This window comes from Myripristis murdjan, chromosome 9 (assembly GCF_902150065.1).
Source record: "Myripristis murdjan chromosome 9, fMyrMur1.1, whole genome shotgun sequence".
Taxonomy (NCBI): domain Eukaryota; kingdom Metazoa; phylum Chordata; class Actinopteri; order Holocentriformes; family Holocentridae; genus Myripristis; species Myripristis murdjan.
In genome coordinates, this window is record NC_043988.1 from 16,714,599 (window position 1) to 16,731,519 (window position 16,921).

Here is a 16,921-nt window from a genome sequence, read left to right on the forward strand (position 1 = left end):
TGTCTAACTCTTTCACTCTGTCCTTTTTCTTTCCTCCTCACTCATACTAGCAACCTAGGGTTCCCACTTCGGGACTCTCCCAGCCTCGTCCTCGCCAGGGCAGGAAAGAGGGAGACGGAGCGGGGATGGAGGGGCGGGGGGGTTGGCACAGCAGGGCCAAAACAACAACAAACAACAACAACAAGCATCACAACCTCCAGCCAAGCCAGATTCCTCCGAGGCTACTATGTGTTAACCGACCCTGACGTCAGCAACTGCTAGCCGGCCAATTCTTATCTAGAGGAGGACCATCAGTAGCTAATCACAGCCCCAGACCTCCTCTGGGACATTTTTCACCATCTGAAAAGCTGGTGCCGACGTGCTGCAGGGCCAGGGAGGGGGAAACTCCCCTTTGGAGGTCATTAAGATCAAAAATCCTGGGAAACTCTACATGGAGATTCAGCTGCTGTTATGTAATTAGAGGACATTTTCAAAAGTCACTGCCATTGGCATTCACTAACAGTCCTCACCACATTAACGTATCTGTGTGCAAACATCCAAATCTAAAAATTCAGACAGCGCAGCGCAAACACAAAAGCTGTAGGTGACAACTTCATGTATGCGCTGAGCATTACATTAGAAGGTATAAACGTGGATTGTTGCGTCAATTCGCATACTCAGCTTGATCACGGGGTTTCTTCACTTTCTTTATAAGCAAACCATAAAACACTGATGGTAAATGCACTGATAACACACAACATATTAACAAGGAGCTGACCCTGTAGGCGATCTTGAGGTCTGCTGAGAAAAGCTGAGCTGACAAACATTTTTAGTGCATGCTTTTCTCAAGGAATTAAACACTGAGGTGCATTTATCAAGCCGTGTCCTTATCTGATTTACCCTGGTATGGTGTAAACCACATCAAAACCAGTTTTCAAGCACAAAAGGCCTACTGCTATTTTCCTACAGCAAACGCCAATTTTATTTGACACTGTCATGCTAGAGACCACAAAGCACATGAACACATGATCAAGGGGTGACTCTGAGTTCAAGTTTAAGTTCAAGTTTAGTTAGAGCCCCAAATCGCCGTTTACAGTCTCAAAGGTCTTTACAGGCCCACAAGTTTACGACAACAACAAAACAGGACGATACCCTTTGACCTAACTCTCAAATGAAATATGGAAACAGGGAAGAAATCTTGAGAAGGACCACAGAGAGAGGGGAATCCTTCCTGCCCACACAGGTGAGAGACAGGTGAGTTCAGGTGATGATTTCCATCTCATTTCTTACAAATGACATAGAGTCTATGTACATTCCTTTGCTGCGCAGAAAAAGAAAATGGGCTGGTATACCTCTGGCTTTTACTTTCTGATAGATTTTATGGCCTTGGAGGTGAACAAAGGTAACAATACTGATAATGAAACACATTCGATTATGAGGTGTTCCTGACTCTGTCCTGGTTGTTAACTTCAGTATATGGTATGTGCTGACTTGTGTGCAGCCTGTTCACTGAATGAGCACAATGAAACAGATAACAGAGGCAGACCAAGCTGTGCTGTGCAAAGGTACAGGTGCAGCACATCAGAGCAGAGTTGTGTGGGCTCGGTCTCATCAGGTCAGTAAAGCATGTGGGTCGTACTGTCAGGTCTGCGGCAAAACCCGACCTCAGACAACCTCTGGTCTGCCATGCAGTGTCTAATAATCCAACATGTCTTGAACTCATATTGTTGCCAAGAGGAATGATTTGTAAAACACACTGTAATAACTAAAAACAATGCTTTTCAACCCATGTTATGAAAAAGGCCTGGCACTGACACGTGAAATTTGGCCTGGCTGTGTAAAACTGGCTAGTCAGTCCAGACTTCCCCATCTCTGTCTGCACTAATGGACGAAATGACAAGGCAGCAGCAAAACAGACGTCAGTACTGAGCTCGGCAGCTCGGCTTTGCATAAACAAAAATTGCAAAGCCAATACCAGATCAGCACATACAGTAGGGCTTCAGGCTGCTGTTACGACGTGTGCAATCACAATAAACTGAAACAATTCTGTTGCCATGGGAGCCAAGTCCTTCACACAACAAGACAGGTGCTGCAAAAGGTTCTCACATTTCTTTTCCATCGGTATGGAAACAACCTAGGAATAATCACTAACCACATTCTATGCTGAAATGCCCTCCTGTCACTCAACGTGCTGCCTCACACAAATTAAGGTTGACTGAGGACAGCAGCAGCTACGCTTGTTATCATAAATATTGCATGAGTTGAGAAGGGGAACACAAAAAGTTTGGCGAGGTGCTGATTACCTGGAGGTGAGGAACATGGATTAGACAGGAAACAAACACTCCTAGTTTTACGCTTTCAACCCGTAACGGCTGGGACACAGTACACTGGCACTTGGACCCTGAATGTAACACTATAAAAGGGAGGTGAAGTGTAATCAAGAGGTCATGGTGAACACACAAATGTTACATAGTGCCTGATTTCATTATCAAAATACAGTGAGGTACATTTTATCAGAACATCTTGAATCAACCAGACCCAACCTGGGGCCACACCCCGCATGTGGACAAGGCCTGTTCGACAGTCAGTTCATTATCATGAGAGAGAGACAGAGAGGGGAGACAGACAGAGGGCTGGCTTGACTTATGTAATCATCTTAAATGAGACTGATATGCATGTTACTGTGGTCCTATTGCTGCATGGATCCCACGTTACAGCACGAGCACTGCACTCAGGGTGCTCTTTGACCCAAGATCACAAGATCGTACGAGAAACTTACAGTTGATGATTGTATTGCCACACAAATATTATACAGCAGGCTAAGTACAAACTCAACTAAGAAGGAATGTGACACCATAAGGTTGGATAAAAACGGCAGCTTTCTGCTCAAAGCCTCAAAGTCAGAGTGAACATAATTTGCATGGACAAGGGTCTGGCTCTACAGTGCTATGGCACTTTCTGTTGCTACTCAGATGGAAAATATTACATAATGTGCAGACGTTGCTCACTCTGGCAGGCAGCATACTGTATCAGTACAAGGGCAGCAGACAAAACAGAGCTGGCGCTCAGGTGTTATTCCCAGGGAGAGAGCAGGGGATTTTCATAGGCTGCTTTCCCTTTCAAACATCCTCTGCGGCAAGCTCACCAACAGAGCCCCAGCTGGAGCGACTCCTCTGGCTCCCAGTCAAATCAGAAGGAAATAGGAAGTTCATCAGGAAAACACAGGGTCAAATTTCTCTGTAACACCTTGTCCTCCAGAGGCTGGCTTTCAACCAGTCTGAGGTTAAGGATTGTGTGGTTCCCTGTTTACAGCAATCATCAGGACGTGAAGCCTCAATCCAAACCAGAGGGTGGTGTCTGTGATCACACTGTTTTAGAGTGATCACGTTTAAAACACCAGCAAATTTTAGGTTATTGTGCTTTATAAACCAGTCGACTGTGGGGAGACAAAGGGGTATGATGACAAAGGTCATAGGCCAGATTCAAACCCAGCACGACGTTAATGCACATTAGCATTAACATCATGGTTAGGTTAGCCAGCAGAGCCACCAGGATGCCCTCTGACACGATGTTGGATTTGATATGGAAATAAATAGACTGGACTGGTCCAATAAGCAAACGGACCATAACAGCCATAGAACTTTGTCAGCAAATTCTCCGATACATGCCTAAATAATAAAACCAGCCGAGTCACTTCTGGAGGGAAAAAAAAACATCTTATTGCATTTCTTGGCAAAAGCTCACCATCAGGAAATGAAAACAACAGAAATATGCAGCTCACTCTCCCATATCAGTCACCAAATCACAATCTCAGCCTCTAATGTGCCAGTGCATTCATCTGTTTCCTTCACCATGGCAAAGCAATAGTAAATATCTTAGTCTTGCTCACGTTCTTGTACATGCATATAGAAACAAGACTTCCTATTACAGGGCACTCAGTTTTAGTCTAGTACATAAAGCAGTGATTTAATGTCATTTAAAAGCCCAGTGGGTGAGCTGCCACTGAATAGTAACTGGAGAGTCCAGATCATTCCCTGGTCACCACCCTCAGTGAGCCTGGACAGACAACTTTCCTTTCAGCTCTCGAGCTCACAGTCTCTGAACACATCATATGAGATGACCATTCATCTCCTTCTCTCGTCAAGCTGGGGAAGCTATTTCACAGCCCCAGCCCAGTGAGTCCTTTGGTGACGGGATTGATCAGGGTGGAGGAATAAAGAGAGCAACAGCCTGCCTGCTGGCTGCCAAGAGGAGAAATGTGGCACTTTACTGTAAAGAAGTGTGATAATGTGACAGGCATTAGAGATCAGGGCAATAAAATGCAAGGCTGGTCCAAGGGATCTTATGTAGATAATAGCTCTGTGGAGCTATTATCTACATTGTGGAGGGGATAATGCCCTATAGCAAATGGTGTGCCAAGAAAAATTTAGCACCTGAGTGACTACACACATCTAGTCCACATAGCTTCTCACATAGTGTCAGGAGAATAAAATAGTATGCGCCTCTCTGTGCCACAGCTGTTACCATCTACATGCAAAAATATTTCATTATAAATTCAAACATAAACCACAAACTTCAATTCTGTATCTACTTTGTCTCACTCCATTCTGACGCTGATAACACACAGCAACTGCGTGTGTTTCCCATGAAGAATACGCGGAGTTCACCGTTTGTCACTGTTGTGCGTGTGAAACCACAGAGTTGCATAAACAAACAAGTTTCTCTTCTGTTAAGAAACACCCGTTCCTTGTACGACACTGGTAAAAATATCTGTACACTGTGGTTCAGAAACGGGTGAACACAGAGTCGGTCTTGCAGCTAGGGTCGTATCTGTCTGGAGCCAACGAAGCTCCTGCAGTCATCTTGGCGCAACACCAAAGTTGTGCGCCAATTTGGGACGTGTAGCCTATTACATGATAACAAGGAAAAAATATAATATGTTATTGCCCTTGATTTAAAGCCTTTATTTCAATTAAATGTGGATCTTTACGTTTTATTACGTCTAAAAATGAAAAAGTTGCCATTTTCGAAGGCACAAGGTTATTCCCTTGCATCGGCGGACTGTGTGGCGGACAGTTGTCATTCTTACGCACTTTGCTGAAGAATTGTGACATTCTGAGGAAAGAGGAAGGCCTGATTCTTGTAAACCCAGCACTGCTGTATGATTTTAACTGAGTGACGCGTTTCATTGAGTCTATCCAGAGACTGATCAACTCAACTCGATCCCAGACAATTTCACACGCACACCTGCACTCTTTCACCTGTCACGACTACAATCACTGTGGCACTTTGGACCATATGAAGTCTATATCACATGGAAACGGAAATTCATCCATTCATTTTGTCAGACACATGGAACACAGTACAAATATAATAATCTGTCTTTTAAAAAAAAGAAAAAAAAAAAAAAGAAACGCACCACTGTAAATCTCAAACTCACAAGTCTTACCAGCCAATAATCGTGTTCTTCAGATCGTGTAGAAATATTTTGCCTCCAGTGTCTGCTGCAGTCTTTACAGAAAGGCTTTTCCCCGGCAATCGATCCTCAGTGGATAAATGTGTCTGAGACAAAATGTACAGTGTATTTCCACCGCAGGTTCTTACTGTACTGTTGAAGGCACAGTCCTCTAATGAAACCAGTCCCCCTCTCTCTCTCTGCCCTGCCTCTTGACAGGAGGCATTCAGTGCGCCAACATGGATTGTATGAAGAGTTTACTTGTGACTGTATGCCACCTGCAGGCCACACGTGGACATGAATCGAGCGCCCCTCTTATTTCCAGTCCGCACCCACTAAACCTTTAATAACTTTAAATTTTAGAAACTTTTAATTCATTCAGCTAATCAGTACAATGATACCATGTGTAAGAATGTCCACTTTGATCATATATTGCCATTTCTCTGCTGTTATCACCCCCAGTATAATATACTATTTAAGAGTTGTCGGTATCATTTGGCAGTCAGAGGATCTCAGTCTCATTATAAAGCAAAGTCTTATCAAGTAAGCATGCATATCTGTGTGGAAGCCCTGGATGCAATAAAGTTTGGTCACTGCTGGGTTGGATACAAGGGACAATACCGTCATCTTGTGGTAGAGTTATGTCAGGAAGCGTTTAAGTGTTTATTCAAAAAATAATTTAAATAAAAAGGAAAGGAAAAGCGAGCATATAATACAGCAGCACAGTAAAATAAACACATTTATCTGGTTACAACAGCGTCTTATGCCTTCTATGTTACAGAGGAAAAATAGGAGGGAAAAAAGAGAGAGGGGTCTAGCTGCAGACCTCCAGCGTGAGGCGTCTTCCGGTGCAGGCTCCCGTCTCAGGCCAACCTCCAGCGTGAGACCACAAATAACCGGAAATAACAAACTTTTTTCACACCTGCTGAAGGACTCCGGCATTTTGGCCAAACAACAAGAAGAAGGAGACTCCGACATTTACGTGTACCTATGGCATCTGATTACATGTCTTTCTTAGATTAAAGGTTAGGTTTTTCTTAGGATAAAAGTTTATAAATTGATGCAGCAGGTTAAAGGTTTATTTGAAATTTCTTGTACGTGCACCTGGAGTTTACCCCATTGGAGGACTAATATTTGATGTTACTGGTGTAATTGTGGTAAATGCCACAAATAAAAGGTAGACAACATCAAAAGTGCTATATATTTAAGAAAGTGATCTCTTTCACGTCTCAAAGTTTACTAGTTAAATATAAATCAGCGACGAAGTTTTCTCTTACAAAATCGACAACTTGGTTTTATTTTGAAGTTTATTGTGCACACTTCCGGTCCCAACGGTCTCACGCTGGAGGTTGGCCTGAGACGGGAGCCTATCCGGTCTTTAAGTCGTGACGTAACACCTTTTCAAAATACTATTTCCGGGTCCAATCCTCCTCATTTCAATATGCCGCAGTGCTGTGTTCCTGGTTGTTCTAACAGATCTGAGTCTAAAAAACGATACCATTGTCATTCTACCGCTTTCCTAGCGACGAGAAAGAGAACATATATAAATATTAAGTTTTTCATCTTAATTTACGTCAAAAGTTATAGCAGTCCTGGGGTCCGTTTCACGAAGCAGGTTCAACAAACCGAGTCTGAGCCTGAACTCTCAGTTGATCTACTGAGAGTTCAGTTAGTTTTAACTGTCTTAACTTAACAGTCTAGTTTTCGGTTCCAGGACAGCTGATCTGAATTAGTTTGATCAACTCGGAGTAGTTTCACCTGGAGTTAAGTGTGTGCACCACAGCTATAAAAAGAAATGACAGCGTCAATGGAGCCCCGATTTGACGAGTCACCATGGCAACGGGGAAGCGTCGGGCTGCGTTTTTCACCCCAGTTGAACTGGAAATCTTAATGCATTCATACAGCGAGTTTGAACATGTTCAAAAAAAAAAAAAAAAAAAAAGTGCAACACCGCTGCAGCGGCAAAGCAGAGGGAGACGGCGTGGGAGAACACTGCTGCTCCGGTCAGTGCATAAGTTTAAATGTAGTCCGCTGCAATCACAATAATATTACAGGGGGAAACTGCTTGAATGGTAGCCTATTAATTTATTTCATTTAGGTGCAATGCCGCGGGGGAGAAGCGCACTTGGCGGCAGTTTAAGATGAAATATAAAAACATTGTTCAAACAGGTAAAACTCTGGCATAATCTCCCGACGAATATTTAATTCTGTGCGCAGTAACACTGCACCTTCATCCACGGGATCGCTGTCAACAGGACATGCCATGTTCGTGAAAAAAAGTCTCCACCTAACTACTAATGGACTTCTAATAAAGGCATACTGACTGTTTTTTTTTTTTTTTTTTTTTTTAATTATTATTATTTTAAATAATAGACGGCAGAACAAATATGCCACACCAAAACTCGCCTGCTGACTGAATGAATGAGGAAGTTAAATACGGTGTGTGGCTGAAAGAGGGCGGACACTCTTTCAGCCACACACGGTCCCGACCAGGTTAGTTTCATGGAGTCTGTTACTGCGGTAACTGACCGAGAGCTTAAGTTACCTCCCTCTGTGAGACAGGCTACAGTTACCCCTCTTTCTCTCAGTTTCCCTCATTTCAGGGTGAACAGACTCAGAGTCTTCACTAAACCTGCTTTGTGAAACCGACCCCTGTGCGTTTTTTTTTGGCATATCATCATAAGATGTCAACTAGCTAGCTAGCTTACTGCTAACTTCTAACTCACCTCAACCTCGTAAACTCTCTTTTTTTGTTGGAATTGAAGGAGTTTTAGCCTTTTTTGACTCTCGCAGGTACCTCACTGAAGAAAGAAGTGATTGTAAACAAGTTCACCGGTTAAGCCATTGTCGTTTGTTTTGAGTATCTGTCAGAGCGTTTGGACCCGGAAATAGTATTTTGAAAGGGTGTTACGTCACACTTAAAGACCGGATGGAAAGCCGTTTGAGCATATATTCAGATATCCTACTAGTTAACTTTTTTTGCACTCACTAGTGACACTAGTGAGTGCTACTAGTGAGGCCAAAAATATTTACTAGTGTCACTAGTGAATGCCAAAAATGCTCACTAGTGTCACTAGTGATGCCTAAAATATTTACTAGTGTCACTAGTGAATGCCAAAATATTAACTAGTGTCACTAGTGTCACTAGTAACCAAACAGAAGATTCCTATTGGTTCCCAAGTTCAAACAAACCAATCAGCTCGCTCGGTTTGGTTTCCTAGTAATACTAGTGACAGTAGTTACGCCTTTAGTCCTTACTAGTGTCACTAGATGCCTAATTTTGTTTTTTACTAGTGCCACTAGTAAGGTCAAAAATGACCGCTTGTGACACTAGTGGCATGCAATTTGACTTTACTAGTGTCACTAGTGCATGCCACTATAGCACTAGTTAGGAAAAAATGTTTGTACTAGTGTCACTAGTGAGGACCAAAAATGATCACTAGTGTCACTAGTGGCGCGCACTAGTGCCACTAGTAAAGTCAAATTGCATGCCACTAGTGTCACTAGCGGCCATTTCTGACCTTACTAGTGGCACTTGTGACCATTTTTGGTCCTCACTAGTGACACTAGTTAAAAATAAAAGGTGCAACTAGTGTCACCAGTGAGAATTTTGCAACACTAGTAAAGATTTTAGGCAGCACTAGTAGCACTAGTGGCACTAGTGGCACTAGTAACACTAGTAGGATATCTGAATATATGCTCAAACGGCACATTAACAAAAACCCGGATATATGCACTAGTGGCACTAGTGGCACTAGTGGCACTAGTAACACTAGTGGCACTAGTAGGATATCTGAATATATGCTCAAACGGCACATTAACAAAAACCCGGATATATGCTCAAACGGCTTGCCATAATGGCAAGCCTTTTGAGTATATATTCAGATATCCTACTAGTGGCACTAGTCGGATATCTGAATATATGCTCAAACGGCACATTAACAAAAACCCGGATATATGCTCAAACGGCTTGCCACTATGGCAAGCCTTTTGAGTATATATTCAGATATCCTACTACATGTAAATGAAGCAGGCAGGGCAATGAATTTGATTGGTCCGTGTGTTGTGGGGCCTTCAAGTGCCTCTCTGAATTGTGATGAGCTGTTTTGAAGTATTTTGCAGTATTTTTTAGGGTATAACAGTTATTTTAGCAGTTTGCCATGACTAAAACTGAGAGTTTGATTAAATATTAATTTATTAGGATATTATTCAGGTCATATAGAAGTCTATTTCAAAATAAAACAGCTACAATCCAACAATAAATCCACATTTATTGAGTGGCAGCTCTCCCGTTCTAGCTGTGGTTGATATAATTTTTTGCCAATTACATTATCATAAACAAATAAGAAATACTAAGGCACAGTACATTGATTCTCCAGATCAAAACAGATTATGGAAGAGTAAACATCAAAATAATAAATGAAAAAAATAAACATTTAGAATAAATGATATATTTACAGCAACATGGAGGAAGCAAAGTTTCTTTTTTTTCGTTCTGTAGTTACATACTCCCTGTTATTAATATCAGAACCTTTGTCGACAGCAGTGTCTCCACCACGCTCTATCATGAGTGTGTGTGCAAATGAGCTGTATCCCAAAGAGAAGCCCATTAAAACCAGACCTTTATCTAACGATGTTTGATATGGAGGACTTTCACTTTTACTATAGTACCTTTTGATTCACTGTTAACAGAAAAAAATAATTCTCCTGAAATTACACACAATTTTATGCTTTATTCTGCATGGTAAATAAGCAAGAAGCTACTGGAAAACAGCAGTGAAATCTCACCAGGCTTTAGAGGGTTAATTTTGGCTGGGTTGATTGATTGTTTTGGGAGCCAATAGGAAGCCTCCTTTTGGTCAACTAGTGTGACTAGTGACCCTAGTGAGTATTTACTTATAATTTTTGATGTTCACTAGTGACACTAGTACACGTTTAAGGTGTCACTAGAGACACTAGTAAGACCAAAGATATGCCACTAGTGAGCATTTATTGTGTTCACTAGTGACACTAGTAAAGACTGTAAGCCTCACTAGTGACACTAGTAAGATCTAAATGATGCAACTAGTGCCACTAGTGGTTATTTTTGCCCTAACTAGTGGCACTAGTGAGGATTTTTGACCTATAGTGACACTAGTGGGAAAAAAATTAGCCAACTAGTACTACTAGTGATTTTTTGAGGGATTGTGCAGTGGAGCTGGTGTCTAGGCTGCTGGGTTGTCAGCTCCACGGTCATGAAAGGGAGAGTTTCCATGGTCTGATCCAGGATCATCATCAGCATCAGGCCTGTAAAAGGACATCCCAGAGTGATTACCTTTACACTACAGTACACACACACTATAGGTTTCACAGTAACACTTTACAATAAGAGTACAACAATTAATGTTAGTTAATGCCGTAATAAACATTAAGTAACAGGTAATGAACATTAAGTAACAGTTAACCAACCGTTAACTAATGTGTCTTAGAATCATTTACTAATGCTGTTCATACTAAGGTATAAATTTATATTTTTTTAAAGGGTTATTGTAGATATTAACATTAGTAAATGCCATAATAATCATTAACTAATAGTTAATTAACCATTACAGCATTAACTAACGTTAACTAACATTAATTGTTGTACTCTTATTGTAAAGTGTTACCGGCTTCACTGTTTGTTCAGTGTTCACACACCTGTCTCCATTTCCCACAGGATTCCCAGCGGGTGTCAGATTGTTTAGGGCTACAGCCTCTCCATTTTCACTGAAAAAAAGATTATATTTAACATGAAGTTGTGGCAATGCAATCTCACATGATTAAGGTTTTCAGGGAAGTAATGTAGTGAATGAAGTATTTTTACTTACCATTGTGGCTCTCTCTGCCCTCTATTTCGCTTTTGCTTGTCAAGGTACCTAATGGAAGCAGGCAATACTTAAATTCTACTTGAATTCCAGTAAAAACCATCAGCACATCTCTATGAAAAATGTTTTGTGAACTGCACCTTTTCAGATAGATCCCAGCTACAGTCAAAATCACAATCCCAAGCAGCCCACCTAAGGGAACAAGAGATGGATATTTCAAATAACTGCATACATGAATACATGATGCACACACTACATCATAACATTTAAATCTCACCTTCTTATCTTTAGTTTGAAGAGCGTTTGAAGCGCAAGCATCCCAGCCTTGAACAAGAGCAGGTCAAGAAACCAGACAGAGCAGAAGCAAGTACGATTAGTAAAAGAGAAAAGTCTTTATTTTCCAGAAACCCAACATGGCGTGAGCAGACAAAGTTGCAGATTTATTATTCTCAAAAAGCTCAGAATGCTTGACAATAAAGTGAAACAACAAGAGTAGCCTATAAAACAGGCAAGTACAGCATACCAAGCAATCAACTGAAAAACAAACAGCAGAGGCAGCACAAAATGTCAATAAGAAATATTAAAGATGGAGATAAAACAAATTAAGATGTAAAGACAGTAAAACATGTAGAAACAAATGAAGACATAAAACAAAGGAGGAAATAAAAACAATAAAATGTGTAAAAGAACAAAATAAAAGAATAAAACAAAGGAAACATGACAGGTTAGTTGAAAACAATGTTGATCAGATATGATATAATGATGTTCAGTACTCACCCACAACTCCACCAACGATGGCACCTACAGTAATGAGAAGGTAGAATAAACTCAATATACAAACAGGACGAGTACATTAAAGCCAAACAACATTTAGCATTTGTATTCGACTACACACTTGCAACAGCAGCATGCATATTTTGGACTGTTAAGCCCCTGTACCTGTGTTTGGGGGGTTTTCCTGGTCATTCCCTGCTCCTGCACTGTCAGTGCTGTTACTCTCTCCACCTTTGCGATGAAAAAGTAAAAATGTCGTTTCTTTTTTTAGTTTTCTGTTCCATAGATCAAAGTACATCGTTCTCTTTTCCCACTGTGCACAATAAACAAAATGACTTGATTCATTATCTAATGTTGCTATCCACCACTGACAGTGTGGCCAAGGGAAGTCTTGGCTACAGAGGCTAGCTAAAAGTATTCTCAGAATATACACTACATATCCATATGACTTCATTCTTATCACATGCACTTTTGGAGTCTTTGCTATGCACCTTGCATTTCCTTTGGGCTGTTGTCGGACTGATTCTGGCGGCGACCCTCCGGGGGAAAACAGCTGGCAGGAGCTGGCAGTAAAAAAAATAAAAACAATTCTATTTAAACTGTAGTTTCCACACATTCATTCATGCATCTCACATATCACACCTTTCCCAGTCATGTGGCATTGAGCCTTGTATATAAGGTTATAATTCAACATCTCTATGCCAGCAGTTGTTGTGTGTTGAATGAATTGTTTACTCAAGACAAAAACAAAAAAAGCTATCAACTGAATCTTTGTTGAAAATGACACTGTAGGTCGAGGCATCTACTTGTAAAAGTGATTACCTGTATAGTATTCACCATCAATGGTGCCATCGGGCCCTTCAAATTCACAGGAATAAGTTCCATCAAGGACTACCATCACTCGACCATCACACTCACAGACACTCCTGGATTGCCATGAGTGATGACTTTTGCAGTCTGGAATGTCACCATTGTCGAAAACCTTGTCATCTTGGCACCATACTAGATCAACCTTGCATCCTTTATTTGTGCAGGCGAACACTGTAGGTGAAGATCTATTTCCCACAGCATCTGCAAAGTCATGAATTTATAAGGTAAGTGACATAAATGACAGGTTTTCCCAAAGAAAGTTTCACACAGGTATAAACAGGAGACTGAGACTTACTTCCGCTTGCTGCAGTTGGAGCACTCTCTGGGGGGCTCATTAGATGCATGAGAACAATCATGCAAAATACTTCTGTCAAGAAAAATAAAACCATTAAGAGACTCTTTGATGACTGACACAGACCCCTTTTACTGCAGCCTCCATCCACACTTCCTTTAATCTAACCTGGGAGCTTTATAAAAATCCATCCCAACAGCTTAATCAAAAGCCTTTCTATCAACTTCTTCATTAGTCATCAGCCTTTTCACTCTCTCTAGTGAAAAACAGCAACTTCTCCCTCCTCGACACTACCAATGCTTGGCCATCCTGCATGACTCAACTGTAACCATCTCTTTCCCCCCGATGCCCCACTACACCTTTAGTCCTTACTTTTGCTGACAGCCATCGCCCAAACAACAGGAGAGCTGCTTCTATTTGGGAGGTTTGTTTCCTGTGAAGATCTGCAAAAGAAAAATTAGTTTAGAACAGGCATGTTGCACAACCTCTCCAAATATGAAATATGTAGTTATGATCACTGGGGCCTCCAAAATTAAACCAAAACAAATATGTTTAGTCTGTACTCTTTTGGAGAGACTTCATGTATTGGACAGCATATTGACATCTAATAAAGGATTGCACCCACTAACTTCTAACTCAAGATATTAACATAAATGTATACTCTATAGACATAAACTTACTCCATTTTCTGCTCTGAGATCAAGTTTCCCTTCTCTCAGTGTTTCTCTGGACGATGGCAAAAGCACTCAGGATGGATTTTACACCTAAGAATGAAACAGAGAAGAAGGATGTTTACAGTAAAAATTACATAAACTTATGATATAACATTATCCATTGAGGGCACATACAAATAGTTGTAGGCCTGAACCTTATTCAAAAAAACATACACAGGGTGGCAAGTATGAAAAACTGGGATCAATCCTGGTGGAATCATGATGGGAAAAATCTCCACTCTCCTCATTTGTATGTGACACTGGCAGCATGTACACACTGTGGTACACAGACACACACACTCTGACATGCTGCTCTACATACTATTGGCTATAGTGGGGGGAAAAAATCAATCTAGAAACTGATAGGAGAAAGGAGAGATTAGAGCGGCACTCCTCCTAGATTTGTCAAGTGTGAGTTTGTTTTACAATTTAAATGCTCAGCTAGTAATAAAACTACAAATACAACAAGTCTAGCCTTGGGTCAAATGCAAACACAACGAGAGCAGAAGTAGTAAGTAAACACTAAAAAACGCAGCTTAAACAAATAACGGCACTGCGAGAGGATACAACAAAATGTGCTGAAACCAAACAAAGTGACAGCCAGCATCCTTTGCTGAAATAGTTCATGTAGCTGCCTTGTGTGGAGACGTTTAAGAGAGGCAACAACGACACACTCCAGAGGAATTGGGGATGTGAAACAGGTCTGATGTTGGGGTTGTCAGTGTCCAAGCAAGGCCTCTTTTAAGATGGTTGTGACAGCGGCAAGCAAGCTTTTACTCCACCAGTGAGGAGGCACCTGAGAGAGGGGTGGCAAGGTTGGACAAGAGTGGGGTGTAAAGGATAGATGGAAGACTTGATTCGACTTCATTCGCTGTTTCCTGTGCCCCAAGTCACAGCTACTGAAGCTGAAATACGGGCTTGGGTGTGGAGAGCAGTGCTGAGTGTTAATCCGATGACTGGCTTTGCTGGCAGACAGCTATACTATATATTAAACAATTCAATTACTTGGATACAGTCACTTCAAATCAATGTGGCCCAATATGAGCCTCAAATTTAAAGCATCAAGCTCATTACCAAACAAGTTATCTCTAACAGTAGCCACGCTAGGCCTGACGGTGGCGCAACGGGAAATGTCATGAAGTCACTAAAGTTGACGACCCAACATGAATGCTGTCACCAGATGTCATGACAATGCAACAACACCTTTTGGAGATATATGGCCTGACTAGAAAAACGGCACGCAGCCTTCACGAGAGTATTTCGCAATATTTTTTTGGGATTTATGGCCCTCTGTACCTAAACTGCTTACCGACCAACCTGCAATGTGACTGACATGCCGCCGATTTCCAGCGGGGCAAAAGCATCAGCACACTGGCAAAAAAAAAAAAAAAAAAAAAAAAAAGTCAACGCAGACGCAATGTAGACGCATGTTTAGTAAGTTTAGCAATACAGATGATACCTACTATTAATATCCTCACTGATTCCTGAAAAGAGCGCCTCTTCACTATGTGAGAAATGGCAAAAGCCTTTACCTTGACCTTGAATTAAGTCGATGTACATCAAATATTGATGTTTATAAGCTATATAGGTTCAAACAAACCCTTTACATTATACTGGTGAAAAGTATATTGTTTTCGAAACGTCATTAGTATAATTATCATCACTAGTTTATAATAGTCTTTTGATAAATGATGGCACGAAAAAGTTCTTCTTAGTGGACCCCCATTATTTCATGAAATCGCCTAATAAGATTCAGTCACTCAAAACAACAATAATAAAAATGTAAGCTAGCAAATGTTCACTCTCGTGACTGAACCTACAGCCGCATTAATTCTAAGGCAGACGCCCACACGTGGCGATGTAAGGAAATAATCCTCTAAGCAACATGAAGGTTGGCACCAAAATTCATCGCGATACATCAAATGGGTTTGGGGATATGGCGCTCTGGACGTGACTGCTGACAAAAACATAAGGGGCGAAACCAATTCTATTATTAGAAAGGACCCCAAATACCACTTTCGATGTATGTTATTTACCTCACAGGTTAATAACAGACAATGACAGAACAGCCTAAACAATCTGTGGCTGTCAATACTCTGTAAACTGCGCGTCAGGGACCGATGTTGACAGTTCACAACTGAGATCACTATTACCAGAGTAAGCAGCGTTGTGGCTGTTTGGCGGCTCCATGACAAAAATATAAGGAATCCCCCAACCGGGGCAAAGTCGCCCACTTTGCGTATCTTTAACAAGCTACACCGCACACGCGGCTCGCCCGCAGGACATACCTGGAGAAGATGTTAGTCCGCGCCGAGAAACTGTTTTCCCTTTAGTGCCTTTCCTCCTCTCCTTTGGATTTACCAGTGATAAGCCTCAAACGTGTAGTGGGATATTTCACACGAAGGGAGTGACAGACGAGCCTTCAAGACTGCCGGGAGTGCTTTCAGTCAGGGAAGATGTGGAGTCAGGGACTCCACATCTGATTGGCGGCTCTCTGTAAGATTAACCAATTGCCACGCAGCAGCCTAATCACCAACCAATAGGACGCACGCAGTTCGCTCCACACACGCACGCCCCAAAACACACTGACGCTTACCTTGTTAACACAATGGAAGGGGTGAATGGAAGGGAGTTTCGCGTCTATGGGAGGAGAGAGTAATCTTACTGTTATTTAAAAGATATTACTTGCAATTCCATTCATTTCATTCCGTTTTTTTATTTAATAACACAAATATCAAAGGATGAGAAACACTTAACATAAACAAATAAATGAGTTGATGTAGTTGTCAGGCACTATATCAGAGTAGCAGCCCCAGTCAAATGCAGGTTATGTTCAGTCCTGTCTTCTTCTCACTGAGGGACGATGGTGGAATTTCCCCATACCAGTTCACTCTGCTGCCTGTGCCCCAGCCTCTGTAAACATCCAGTTATTCACTGTTTGAAATGATTTGGAGCCAACTTGATTTATTCTTTGATACTTTAATGTGGAAAAAAA

At 41.4% G+C, this 16,921-nt stretch overlaps 2 protein-coding genes across 5 annotated transcripts in view; both read right to left on the reverse strand.

Annotated features, from left to right (window-relative positions):
- The window catches only part of pip5k1bb (phosphatidylinositol-4-phosphate 5-kinase, type I, beta b), a 38,938-nt gene extending 33,319 nt beyond the window's left edge, over positions 1–5,619 (reverse strand). For both annotated transcript variants that reach the window (XM_030059363.1, XM_030059362.1), the window contains exon 1: positions 5,429–5,619. The gene's annotated coding sequence lies outside the window, so the exon portion shown is untranslated. The remainder of the gene's footprint in view (positions 1–5,428) is intronic.
- Positions 5,620–6,135: 516 nt separating this feature from the next.
- LOC115365396 (uncharacterized) lies at positions 6,136–16,354 on the reverse strand. 3 transcript variants are annotated; one of them, XM_030060381.1, is made up of 13 exons: positions 16,215–16,354; positions 13,894–13,977; positions 13,586–13,656; positions 13,217–13,288; positions 12,874–13,122; positions 12,543–12,614; positions 12,217–12,282; positions 12,055–12,078; positions 11,418–11,469; positions 11,281–11,328; positions 11,111–11,179; positions 10,619–10,720; positions 6,136–6,239 (listed from the first exon to the last, which is right to left on the reverse strand). In XM_030060381.1, the coding sequence occupies exons 2-12, from the start codon at positions 13,896–13,898 to the stop codon at positions 10,639–10,641; spliced, it is 810 nt and encodes a 269-aa protein (XP_029916241.1). In that variant the 5' UTR covers positions 13,899–13,977; positions 16,215–16,354; the 3' UTR covers positions 6,136–6,239; positions 10,619–10,638. The 3 variants fall into 3 exon arrangements, 2 of the variants coding, with proteins under 2 accessions (XP_029916241.1, XP_029916242.1); XR_003928760.1 differs by lacking the exons at positions 6,136–6,239; positions 10,619–10,720 and adding an exon at positions 11,555–11,601 and having other exon boundaries at positions 11,144–11,179; XM_030060382.1 differs by lacking the exons at positions 6,136–6,239; positions 10,619–10,720; positions 11,111–11,179; positions 11,281–11,328; positions 11,418–11,469 and adding an exon at positions 11,493–11,811.
- Between the last annotated feature and the right edge of the window lie 567 nt (positions 16,355–16,921).

Coding starts and splice junctions, on each gene's coding strand:
- LOC115365396 (XM_030060381.1), bottom strand. Junction 13,289..13,585: donor GGCGATGGCTGTCAGCAAAA/GTAAGGACTAAA, acceptor TTTTCTTGACAG/AAGTATTTTGCATGATTGTT. Junction 11,329..11,417: donor GCTGGGATCTATCTGAAAAG/GTGCAGTTCACA, acceptor TGCTTCCATTAG/GTACCTTGACAAGCAAAAGC.